The sequence below is a fragment of the Schistosoma mansoni genome, chromosome 1 (genome assembly GCF_000237925.1).
Source record: "Schistosoma mansoni strain Puerto Rico chromosome 1, complete genome".
NCBI lineage: Eukaryota > Metazoa > Platyhelminthes > Trematoda > Strigeidida > Schistosomatidae > Schistosoma > Schistosoma mansoni.
Window position 1 is genome coordinate 51,221,121 of NC_031495.1, and position 14,050 is coordinate 51,235,170.

General features: G+C 34.4%; 1 protein-coding gene across 1 annotated transcript in view; it reads right to left on the reverse strand.

The window, feature by feature from the left end:
* Nucleotides 1-11,052: 11,052 nt before the first annotated feature.
* The window catches only part of Smp_161370 (putative serine/threonine-protein kinase STE20), a gene marked incomplete at its 3' end in the record, with an annotated part of 48,233 nt that continues 45,235 nt past the window's right edge, over nt 11,053-14,050 (reverse strand). Inside the window, exons 10-11 of the mRNA XM_018794775.1 lie at nt 13,383-13,676; nt 11,053-11,388 (exon numbers count right to left, since the gene is read on the reverse strand). Of these exons, the coding sequence (XP_018649154.1) occupies nt 11,053-11,388; nt 13,383-13,676 (630 nt within the window). The remainder of the gene's footprint in view (nt 11,389-13,382; nt 13,677-14,050) is intronic.

The window sequence follows — 14,050 nt, forward strand, 5'->3', positions numbered from 1 at the left end:
AATGTGTTGTTCACTTGTTTCACAAACACTGGTTGAATTTCATTTTTAATAACATTTTTCATTATTATTAAAAGTTGTGCATAGAATGATTTGTGATTAAATATTGGTTGTAATAATCATAACACCGGATATTCATATGTTAGACTGTTTCACACCATAGGATGAATCAAAATCTTTCCTATCACAATGGACAATAGACTGAATAAACCATCTTCGTCCCATTTATAAAATTAGTATCTCTCAAGCATTAACAAATAACTCTGCATTAACCTTTACGGTTATGGTGATACATGGTGTAAGTTTTCGTCGTAAGAATCTATTTATATACTTCCGAATTATAAGTGAGTGGTCTGATCATTTCATGTCCAACTACCATTTATCTCCGTATTACTCCATAGTACTATCAATTTTCATATAATAAATTAAATTCACATATGATTTATTGATTTTTTTAAACACATAAATACGATTAGAAATACGAAAGTCTACTTTAATGATATGCAAATAATTAATGCACCTGAATACATATGTTAATAACCATTCTGAGAATAGTTTTCTACCTGAATTAAAACTACTTGGCAAACTATCAGTAATTGAAAAACATTGGTAAGCTAATACGTCCTAGTTCCGAATTGGTCATGAAAGGGACTGTCACGAATTCATACAGGATAGAACCTAATACTTTCAGGACTGACTAAGACAACCCAGTAACTTAAAATTTCACCTGTTACTTTTAAACAAAAATTATTTTTAAAACTACACCAATGTTTTCGTAAAAAATCTCAGTTCATATTTGAAGTACAAAATCTAACTGAGATATGATATAGTTGAATCTAGACAATATTCATTTGTTTACTTTCTGTTTAATGAAAGCACATAACTTTATAAATTGAGCTGCATGATAAACATTTCAAAAAATTTTATTCATCATCTCATCCGATAATTGACTTTAGTTTTACTGTAGTTTTATGGAGACGTTTTTTTAGCAGGTATTCACAATGGGATACTTGCAGTTGGGCTACTATTGTCTGAAATGAAATAGTCCCCTCCAACAGCATTAAATAATCATCTCAATATATCTTGAATTGATTGAGGTTTGAAATTTTTACCACTGGAAGACAACTCAGTAATTCTACTGGTCAAGATCTCATCCCGGATGTCTTGGGATCAACCCTAGATGAGGTCGTGGTAATGCATCAAAGAGAAGTTTCATAATGCGACAAGGAAGATGTTAGATGGTAACTTAGTTGAAATGAATCAATGATAAATACCCCAAACAGATTTAAGTCAATTCATTATTTGTTTCTTATGCAGGGTCAACTACATAATTCAAATGTTTTGTGAAAAAGAACTAACTGTATATTTTGAACTTGAAAATTTTCCTAAAATTGTAGTTTCATATCATATGCTGTTTTATGAGGACTTTTCTTTCAAAAATTTGGAATGCTTACTTGATATGCTGACGGTAAAAGAGCCTTTCAAAAATATTTACTTTTGTAATTTTTAAATATCTCGGCAATCGAAACTAAATACTTCTACGTTTCTTTTAACTTCGGAGTTGAACTTTGTCTAGGGACATAGTCACCCAAGGTTGTCAGAGTGGACAACACAGGATATGAAGATATCATGGGATGACATGGACTAGGAGAGAGAAATGAAAATGGGGAGAGATTTGCAAATATATATGCATTCAACAAATCGGTTACAGGCGGCACAGTATTTCCACACAAACGTATACAAAAAGCTACATAGGTCTCACCAGGCCATACCACAGAGAACCAGACAGATCATATTTGTATCAACTAAAAATTCCGAAGGACAATTGAAGATGTGAGATCCAGGTGAGAAGCTGACATAGCTTCAGATCACCACAAACTGGTTGTGGCTATGATGGGACTGAAGCTAAAGAAACACTGGACAACTGAAGAAACAGCATTACAAAGGTTCAATACAGTCCTCCTTTGAAATACTGACAAACTCAACGAGTTCAAGATAACTCTCAACAACAGCTTCGAAGCCTTACAGGATCTACTGAATGAAGAAACTGCGATAAAGGACAACTGGGAAGGGATCAAAGAAGCATTAATTTCAACGTGTCATGATGTTCTGAGTCGCAACAAGCATCATCCTTAGGAGTGGATCTCTATGGAAATCCTGGACAAGATTGGAGAAAGGAAGAACAAGAAGACAGCAATTAACAACAGTCGACCAAGAACATAGGAAGTCAAGGCACAAACTGAATACACAGAAGCAAACAAACGAGTGAAGAAGAGTATTTTAGTTGACAAACGGAAATATGTGGAAGAGCTAGCAACGACGGCGGAATGAGCTTCAAGAGAAGGAAATATGAGACAGCTATATGATACAACGAAGAAACTAGCAGAGAGATATGGTAAACCAGAGAGAATGGTGCAGGACAAACAAGGCAAGACAATCACCGAGATTCAAGAACAGAGGAACAGATGGGACAGCTAACACACACATTCCAAGTGAGGACCGGAGACAGACAAAGCTGTTTACTTTCCCCCTTCCTGTTTCTTCTGGTGGTCGACTGGTTTATGAAGACCTTGACATCTGAGGGGAAGCACGGAATACGATGAACAGCTTAGAATCAACAAGAGGGTTTGAACTTCACAGATGACCTAGCTCTTCTATTCCATACACATCAACAAATGCAGTGAAGACAAACAGTGCAGCAGCAGTCCTTATATTAGTAGACCTCAACATAAAAGAGGGAGAGGCAAGATCCTTAAATAAAACACGGAAAATACCGACCGAATAACACTTCATGGAGAAACCCTGGAAGATGTGGAAACTTTCACGTATCTGCCTGGGAAGCATCATTGATGAACAAGGAGGATCCGAAGCAAACATAAAGACGAGGATTGGGATAGCAACGGCCTCATTCCTACAGTTGAATAACATATGGAACTCAAAACAACTGTCTCTCAACCAATGTGAAAATGAGAATATTCCATACCAACATTAAGACAGTCAGTTCTACTGTGTGGAGCAGAAACGTGGAGAACTACCACAACCATCATCAAGAAGGTACAAGTATTTATAAACAGTTGTCTACGCCAAATACTCAACATTCACTGGTCAGATACTATGAGCAACAGCGTTTTATGGGAGAGGACAAACCAGCTTTCAGCTGATGAGGAAATTGGGAAAAGACGTTGGAAGTGGATCGGACATACATTGTGGAAATCACCAGACTGCATCACGAGGCAAGCCGTAACTTGGAATGGTGAAGGGAAACGGGAAAGAGGAAGGCCTAATGACACACTGCGCCGAGAACTGGAGGAAGATATGAAAAGGATGAATAGCAATTGGGAAGGATTGCTCAGGACAGGGTTGAATGGAGAGTGCTGGTGTGCGTCCTATGCTCCCCTACGAGGGTTAACAGGGGTAAGTAAGTAAGAAATCTATGTAAACCATAATGATAATTCCTGGCCAGTTCAGTCATGGAAATGGACAAACGTTGTTCTCTGGTTAACGTTTTCTCAAATCAATATAAAATTGTGAAAAATCACAATTATAATGGATGCGGAATCAAACAAACTCTCAAGGTCATTGAATGTAAACAATAACAATGTAAAAACATTCGAAATATCGATTATTTCTTATGTAAAAACTTAACTTATAACAAATTCATTATTATAAGAGATTTTTTATTTTCTAATTAATGATAAGACAAAACAAAATTGTTTTTACTGATGACATCTAACTATATTTCATGTAAATAGATTCATTAATGAAATGGTAGTAAACCAGAATGTTTACAAAAGTCTCGACTTAAATACGTAGTAATTTAATCAAAGTTCCTTCGTATGAAGTGATTTCCCATTGTCAAATGAATGAATTTATAAAAATATTATATATATATATATATATATTTACAACTGCAGAACAGTTGGGACTCAAAACAATTCTCAACGAACACAAAGATCAGAATTTTCAATACAAATGTCAAGACAGTTCTACTGTATGGGGCGGAGACGTGGAGAACTACGAAAGCCATCATCCAGAAGATACAAGTGTTTATTAACAGTTCTGTACGCAAAATACTTCGGATCCGTTGGCCAGACACTATCAGCAACATTCTACTGTGGGAGACCACAAACCAGATTCCAGTGGAGGAAGAAATTAGGGAGAAGCGCTGGAAGTGGGTAGGACACACATTGAGGAAGTCACCCAATTGCGTCACAAGGCAAGCCCTCACATGGAATCCTGAAGGCCGAAGGAGAAGAGGAAGACCAAAGAACACATTACGCCGCGAAATAGAGACAGACATGAGAAGAATGAACAAAAACTGGATAGAACTAGAAAAGAAGGCCCAGGACAGAGTGGGTTGGAGAATGCTGGTCGGCGGCCTATGCTCCATTAGGAGTAACAGGCGTAAGTATATATATATATATATATATATATATATATATCGTTAGATTCAGTAATTATATGAATTATAGAAAGCAGTACATGTATATGTGATGAGATGTTTTGTATCACATTTGTGTTGACGATGTTTATGAGATGATGGGGTTGAAGCCATGTCAAACTTCTTTTATCACTTCATTTCTATTCATACAATTCGGATCCCAATTTATGTGAAATGCTTTTCTATGAGAAGTTATTTATAATTTTTAAGATTCTTCTGAATGATTTCCGTATTGTACACTCATATATAAATGAAAAATATTCTTTTCAATAAATTCTCTTCAGTTTCTACAATTATATACCCAAATTATGAGTCCAAAAAGTGGTCAGGTTTAAGATAAATACATCTTTTAAAATTACAGCTTGTGAATTTAGGATTGTTTGCAAAAAAAGATAAAATTGTTGGTGTTGACCTGACTGGTATACAACGCTAACTTGAATAAGCTTATACATTAACTGAAACCGAGATTAATGATCAGAAGAAATATGGGTCAGACAAAGTGAGACAAATAATACTGTAATTAAAGGTGGCTAAATTCTACTCGATGGCTCCACCTGGCGCCTCTGACTAGTGAGGGCAACCTTGCTAGCTAATTCGCACGGCCGGCGCAGATCGGACTAATCTGTCACTCTGCTGTAAAACGGATTAGTTGGGTTCCGAATTCGCAGCTCACTAAAAATCTTGTGAGCTGACCGATGCGTATGCTTATGTATATGAGTTGCATGAGTATTGACTTGTATAGTTTATGTATGTAGGTATACGCAAAGGGTATGTTCGTGGGTTGGCACAATGAACGTAATCTGAAAAATGTCTGTCCTATGTCAAATAAAATCAGTGACCTGACCCTTCAGGTCGAAGACATAATACGAAGATATGGCAACAAATATTACGGGTCGATGACCATCAACCTCCACTGAGAGAAAGCTCACACTAATGTGTATGTTGTGAAATGGGTGTGTGTGGGTGGTGGTGGTGGGTGGAAGTCATTGTACTAGTGATATGTATGTAATGTGTAGGTGAAAGTCATTTGTAGCAAATACATTTTGAAGGGAGCGGTAAACATCTACATTCCAAGGTGGGTGAATATACCTATGTGTATGCCAAAGGATACATGTGTGAAAACGTGTTTGTTGTGTATATGCATGTATACCATACTTGCTCGTGATGCGACGCCTGATCTTCAAGATTTGGTGCAACGATTTCCTTGCATAATCAGTCAGTCAGTCAGCCACAACGTAGGACCAGGCCCATATATGCATCCGTCCAAGTTGCCGGAAATCCTTACATAATCACATCCACATGATGTGTTTGTGAGCCTCGAGAAAGAGAAACCATCTCTAGAAGAGCTATTCAGGTTCACTGGATAAGGTTTGACCAACATTAACACGGCTGGAACACCTTACTGCACTTGAATTACAAATGTTTATTGGGAGATCATAGTGTGTATAAAGTTATTCGAATTCAATAAAAAATAATAAAGTGGGAATAATAATAGTGATGTCGAATCAATAATAATGACATGAAGATATGTAATTAAAAATAAAGAAGACAAAATCGTTGGACTAAGAAAAGTTGTATGTACATTAGTCATTATGTGGTGTGGGCTACTTATATCAACATAAGTAGTATAAATCGTGAGCCAAAATAGAATATCTGCCAGAAGAAGATTGAGGAAGGAAGAACAGAAACAGATAGCAATTGGTGTGGAAATCCAGGAACATTGAAGCTTGAGACAATTATGGAACATTTTGCAAATGAAGTATCATATTATGGTTGTTCTATTTTATCAAGAAACTTTGTAATTTGTATGTAGTCAGTTGTCCTCACCTATGTTATTCTTCACTACATTATGAGGTTAGTCTTTTATTAAGATTACGACTGATTTATTGGCCCTGAGGCTGGAGAAGGTAAAGGGAGTTGGACATATTTGTTTTGCACAATTAGTTTCGGCTTTTTAGTCCGAAAGACTGTTGCTTCTGGGGTTTGAAGGACTTCGGCGGCAAATTAGTAACCCGATAAATTATTCATAATGATTAACTTATGCTGGCGGTATGACTAGTTTTCACTAAGTGGATTAGTATTGTGCTATTTACTATCTTAACTATAGCTTTGTTTGTTCACGCTGGAAGGTGATTACGGTTACGAAAATGTAAACTCTAAGAACTTCGATCAATATAACTTGTTCCACAAAAACAGTTGAATTCATATTCACAAAACAAGGTGCTCATTCTAGGTACTTCATCTTTGAGCTTCACTCTTATCTCTAGGAAAGAGAAAAATACTAATATTAGTTTTCTAGGATTTAATGTTCATTGTTTTATTTTTAGCAGTCTCTGGATTAGTATTTCCCTGGTTGCATTATAGGTATATAAACAGGGTTTTTTTATTCATCGTTTATACTTCGCTTATTCTAACTTCGCGTTCATATATATATATATATATTTATAAAATTCTCAGGCTATCCGTTTTCCTTAAGAATGTAGCGGTAAATAAATCATCCTAAAACAAAATTAATGTGAACGAAGAATATCCTTTTCAGTAATTTATCATCACAAAAATGAAGGTTTTGTGTGTTTGTTTATCCGTAGGATCTTGAGGGTATATAAAATATCGATTTTAGTTCAAACCAAAGGGAGTTAATAATTTAAGGTTTCAATTGGTACAGAAGTCCGTTTGTATTGAGTTTTGTCGACTTCTTCTTTTCTTCAATGAGTATAGTCTATCAGATAAATGTTCAAATACCTTGTCATCCCGATCAGCTCCATTCATAATTACTTTTACATTTCCGTTATCTGTTTTAGTTATTACAATGTCTTTTTTCAAAGTTTTGAAGAGCTTTCATATTACTGTTTTATTGGTATTAGAGGACATATTTCTTTCTGTCATTAGGATGTGAAGATTGAGTTTTTTTTTATTTTTCATTCGTCATTAGTTCGACAGTAAGTTTGATAATCTTTGTTTTCTTAACTATTATTGACTTTCGAGGTAAAATGAAATTCAAATCTTTTATAATAAAGGGAATTTATTTTCATCTAATATCTTGTCAATTATGTTGTATATACTATTTTAAGAACTTTGATATATTTTGTTAAGATTTGAACAAAGCAAGAAAGAGAATATTTACAGAATATAATGAATTTATTGTATTTCGTTAATTTCTCTTCAACTAATATACAATCTCAGAAGGGGGTTTTGTGGAGATTTTAGCAATTTTTATATAGTTTAGATCATGAGTCAATTGAAGCTAGACCACCATGCAAAACCTAGAAGCACTGGAAGGCCGTTTCATCCTATTGTGGGACTCCTTAGCAATGCGCATCCAGGAACCCGCCTCGCGAGATCCGAACCCAGGACATATGTCTCGTGCGCGAGCGCTTAACAACTTGACTCATGATCTCAACTATATAAAAATTATATACAATCCATTTATATTTAATTATTTTCACTTATTGCAATGTATTAACGATAACAAATAGGTTACTCAGAATGTGAATAAAGCTATAAATTAAACTAGTTTTAACATGTTTCCTTTTGTGATTGTTTAGAACAATATTTTTAGAATATTGCAAAAACCGTTTGAAAAATTTCAGAAAGAAAAACAAAAGAAAGAAGAATGTGGATATTTAACTCACTAGATAGTGATTATAATTATTTGGAAAAAAACAAACAAAGGATCAAAATATTTAATTTACTACTGTTATCAAAGCAATTGGAAGTTAACTACCAACTCTTTGAACACAAAGGTAGGGCTTACATTTTAAATAAATTGAATGTTATATCAATAATTGAAGATAGTTAAACGTGTTAGGTTGTATGTAGATGAAAAGGAATTAACGCAATACAATGAATTCGTTATATTCTTTCTTTGTTCAAACTTGTGCAAGTAGCCCAGTGTATGAAATTTGTCGAGGTATTCCTTGAATGTTTTTTTGTTAATTCTTCCAAACTACTGAATATGACTTTGGTTTAGATATATATATAAATCATAACAATTATTTCATTACACCCTTGGTATTGATCATTTTAATTAATAAAACTCGGGAATTCATGAAACCAAGAAAATTAGAAAAGATTTAAATGTTTTCGCAGTTTATTTGAATAGATTATCAAGTGTATTTGAATTGCCTATTTTTAATATCTTGCGTTTGGAGTATCTTCACTCATCACTGTGTTTAGATAAAATGAGATGGGACAACGAATGGTGCACTATCTGAATTTTTTTGGGTGAAGTAAATCTCTAGAACTTGACTTAAGTTCTATGCTTTGTGGAACTCGTTAGTACATTATGCCAAAAATTTGACGCATCATTCAAGTAACATATGCTGAAGATTTTATAGATAAAGTATGATTAATACTACTAATTAGAAACTCTTCAGTTACAGAATAATTTAATTACGGCTTACACAATTTCTCAAATATGATTAACACTATACACTTGCTTTTTTGTGAAATGTGTACTAATGAAGTCATCTTACATGAAACTGGAAGATTTCCTGATCAACACACCAATTTTGTCCACTAACTTATACTCTGAACACTGCGAGATATAACCTATGGATTTCTGGCGTGATAGTTCTTAATATAATATGAATCTCATATTTAGTAAATGCAATTAGAAAACCAGCTCTATAGTCAGTGGTAATGTCTAATTGCCTACTCAAAGACTTTGCAAAACATGTAATAAAATTCTGTAGCACGTAACGCAATACTGTAGTGTACGAAATTTCTGTCCTTAGCTTTCAACCACGCTTTGGTTACAACACCTGGTAATCCTATAGAGATATCCAGATTGAAGTTGGTGGGACAAAGTCCGAACTTAACAACTAGCGATTGAAAGTCTAATACTTTAGGCAATAAGTTACCATCTTACACTTAATTCTTCATCAGATAAATTAAATCACATTACTTGAAACTGAATCTATTGGAAATGTGTAATTGCTTACTTCAAATAAACTCAACTCAACAGATGGTCGTGTTGTTCATTTATTTCTGACTTGACCCAGTTGGAGGAATATGAATGAATCTAATAAGTCAATAAGTTTTGTATCGGAAACAATTAGCACTTGAGTAAATAAATAATTCTTGTTTACAATCACAGAAAATTATTGTGGGATTAACCTTAAATGATAAATGTACAACGGAGTGAAATCAAAATGCGGATTTTCATCATATTGCTTTGAAAGTGACACTAAACAATGGAAAAAATGACGTGCCTTAATGGTGATGATGACGTTAACAATCTTAGCTTGAAAACTGGGCAATTTTAGGTAACTATAATTTTAAAAAAAGCGTAGTGGTGTTTAGTAAGAATTAACGAGACTTACACAAGTCTTAGTAGTTCTATTATTTTAAAATCAAGATCATTTTATAACAGCCTTCCCAAAATTAATACCGAATGGCTTAATTTACCAAAAATTTGATGTCAGTTAAATAGAATCTATAGCAAGCGTCGGTAAGACTGAGGACCCGAAAAATGAGAATGACATCTTCAACTGAAATGTAATAACAATTTGTTTTGACAATCAAACTTATTGATGAATCAATCCATCTTGACTGTTTATTCTAAACAAAACATGACATTTCAAGTCAGTGAACCCGAAGCTATACATGAGTTATACAGATACCCCTCCCCCCTCTAAATAAAAATGTACACACAGCACAAACATAAAGCACAATGATCAGAAAATAAAAAGAGGTAGTATACAAAGACATCGTAGAATTAGTAGTATATATGTAAGTATGAACTGAGTAACTAAAGCAAATAACAGCACCGATCTCATATGAATGAATATTGATTATTTAAAAACAGAAATGTGTATTTATAATATGTGATGATTCAAATCGAGCTCGAGAAAGATACAGAAGAAAAGAACCATGCATACACATAATTAGCTGAATTATTCTCCATTACAAAGAAGAAGAATATGGAAACAAAAGAAATAGGATGAAACAAACACCAGACGACAGTGAAAAGAATATATGATGATACAATATGAAAGTAATTAGTACACAGCCATTATTGCAGTAACAATATTAAATACATATATACAGACAGCCGATTTTTAATGTTTCTTGTATGTACAATATTTCCTTTTTATTACAAAAGAACTAAATTCATATGCACACACACACACACACACAAAAGGAACGAAGAAAAAGCAATAGGATTTCAAAGAACGAAGAGGACAGTTAAATGACAATTTCATTGACAAAAAAATAAACCTATCGAATGGGTCTTTTTTATTTACTTCATTTTGTTACCTGTTTGTTTGTTTATTTTGAAATGCATAAATGAAACAATAATCACAACCACCACAACAACAAGAATACACAGTTTATCATCATGATTAATTCCTAAAAAAATAAGAGATTATCAACAACAAGCAAATTATCACATAATGAGAAGAAGTGAAATATGAAGGGTTGTCGAGAGAGAAACGAAAAATGGAATATCCTAGAAACAAGGCAATAGGATAGAAAAAGAAATGGCAACGAGTGAGTGATTGGATGAACGAATATAAATAAATAAATTAAATGAACTGAAAGACACAAGTATCAATTGAAAGAAAAAAAACTGAAAATTATTAATAATGCATATATATATTACTAGCTGTCTATCTATTAGTAGTATAGTCAAAACGTTCCAATGTAGGTGGGTTGGGACTAGGGAGTGACTGAATTTTATTCACTAAATTATTGTTATTATTCTGGTCAGTGTAGTCGATAGACATAGTTTTTGAATAAGAATTGGTTGATTTCCAACTTGACTTGGTGTAGTTACGGTTTAATAGAACATTACTGTTATTATTATTACTGTTTTGATTATTGTCCGTGTCATGACATTCCTGCACTGACGATGATGCAGTCAAAGAATATTTAGATGTGACAGATGAAGAAGAAGCCAACGACAATGCTGATGGTGATGAGGAGGAAAATATAACTGGAGAATTCTAAATTTTAACAGAAAAAAAAGTACATTAAACAATTACACATGATTCAATCGAATCAAAACTATAAAGTATAACACCGTTGGATGCCGGCTCAGTGGTCTATCGGTTAAGGGCTTCGGCTCGAGACTGGTAAGTCCTGGGTTCGAATCTCGCGAGTGCGGGATCGTGGATGCGCACTGCTGAGGAGTCCCATAATAGGACGAAACAGCCATCCAGTGCTTCCAGGTTTTCGATGATGGTCTAGCTTCAATTGACTCATGGTTTCAACAGTGAAAAAAAGTATAAATTGTTGAAGAAAAAAAACAGAACCAAAATAATATGGATCATTTTTACTAAGCCACTCGGTCTACAGTAATACCAAGCATGAAACGTAGGTCAAGATCAATCTACTTTGATTGTGTAATAATATATGGTGATATCGTGGGCGTAACGTAAGATAAAAGCAAAATATAAATGATCCGCGTTCTTACAGTATTTCGTTTTGTCATGACGTCTTCAACTATTGTATCATTATTACCACTATTATGGTTACTTTAGAGTTATTTTTTGATAATTATTATTGTTTACATCATTCTTTCTATCGTAATCATAAAAATCTGTAGATGCGATGAAGTCATGTTCTCTCTTTCTTACTAAATCCGCACGCCTACAAGTTCAATTTGTATAAATTTGGATATTATTAAGAGTTATTTTTCGTTAGTGAACTAAATCACTTTATGCATGTCACATACAAAATTGCGTTGTAAAACATATTATTGTTTGTACAAATCAGTGAGTTTGTGGGAGAATTAGAGCACCAAAAATGAAATAATGCCCCCAAGTGCCCTGGTACAGCCGAGAGTGAGGAGAGTCCACTCTCCCTCTCGAAATGCTCTCACATGGCCACGCGTATATAGCCTCTGCCAGAGAGATCCTACTCACTGCCTTCTCGTGGCGGGGGTGTTGATTACGAAATTGAAAGGACGAAAAGCGAATGTCCGACGCTTTAACCGGGTTGGTGGACATAGAAAGTCCACCTAAGGGAGTTGGAAAACCCTGATTCCAAACCGATGGTGCACATGGGCTCCAGTATCCTGATGGAACAAATGGCGTATGAATCAATCGTTGGTCACCGGCTACCATGGGACTGCATCTCCTCACGATGCTCCACTGCCTTGTGGATCGGACATTTAGGTCAAAGGCTCCAGGTGTGATACTCAAAGAAAACCACCTGCTTCGGTTTGGTCAACCGGGCAGTATCACAGCCCTTACATAAAATAAAAGAGATTTGTGTGGCGCATATGTATCTGTTGAATAAACTAGCTTCAACTAGATAAAAATGCTTAATTAAAAAGCTATCAGGCGTGTTAACAAAAACAAACAAGTTCGAGCTGGAATTTGGTTAAATCAAGAATAGTTGAATACATGAGTTGATCCAAGCTAAACCACCATTGAAAATCTGGAAGCACTGAACGGTCACTTCTTCCTAGTATGGGACTACTTAGCAGTGCATACCCACGATCTCACATACGGGACTCGAACCCAGGACCTTCGATCTCGAGCGCGAACGCTTAGCCTCTAGACAATTGGGCCAGCATCCAAATATGTTAATGCGCGCTGCTGAGGAGTCCCATACTAGGACGAAACGTTTGTCCAGTGCTTACAGGTTTTCAATGGTGGTTTAGCTTAGATCGACTCATGAATTGAACCATTAAAATTACCACAAACCGCCAAGAATAATCGTCAGCTGTTGAATCAAACAGTCTGCATCAGCTTCATTGTAGTCAGTCGAATGTTACATACACAAATTGAAAAATTACTTGTCCATTCATTTTCATTTGTCTATTTGAATATTTGTTGATTTAACACTGTTAGTTCACATCAAGAGTACTACCAGATAATAATTGACTATGGAATTTTCAATATGGAGTCAAACAGCTTAAGATTTCAATGTATCACTTCACAATGATTACCGATAATTTCATGATAATGGAATAAAACAAAGAGAGACCTACGAGGATTTTTCTCGATGATGGTATAGTAGTAATAATATTATGACTAGTATAATGATTAATTTCCATTGGATTTGACAAAGAGGTTGAATTGTCCAATTTGAATTGACTAACATTTGATCGGGACATAGACGATGATGACGAAGATGATGAAGATTGTATAAAAGGAGAAGCAAATGGTCTATCAACTGATGAAGAATTATCCTGTATATTTTTTTCTATTTCATTCTTCGTCGACTCTAGTTCAGTTGATATAACATGCACGAAAAATGAATGACGTGATGCAACAGTTTTAACCTTTTTTAATTTAAATAATAAACAAATAGAATGAGTAAATGATTATTGAATTGTAAAGCGAATTCAGTTATGAGTGTATCGGAATAGAAATTGAGGTAGGGAAATATTTAACCCAAGAAAAGAGATTTAATTTTGCAAATTTCTACGATAAGGTCTGTTGACTTGATAAACATACTATCATAATTATTGGATTAATTGTAACAACCTTTCCATGAAGAATTCTATTTGGCAAATGAATAAGAAAGAAATACCCTTCTCATTCTAACATAATCTTCAACCAGTTGGATTAAATGAGATGAAGACAGAAAAATCTATTCATTCTAGTCTTTATAACTAATGTCTACGGTGTTGAAGTAAATCTAATTAACAAGAAG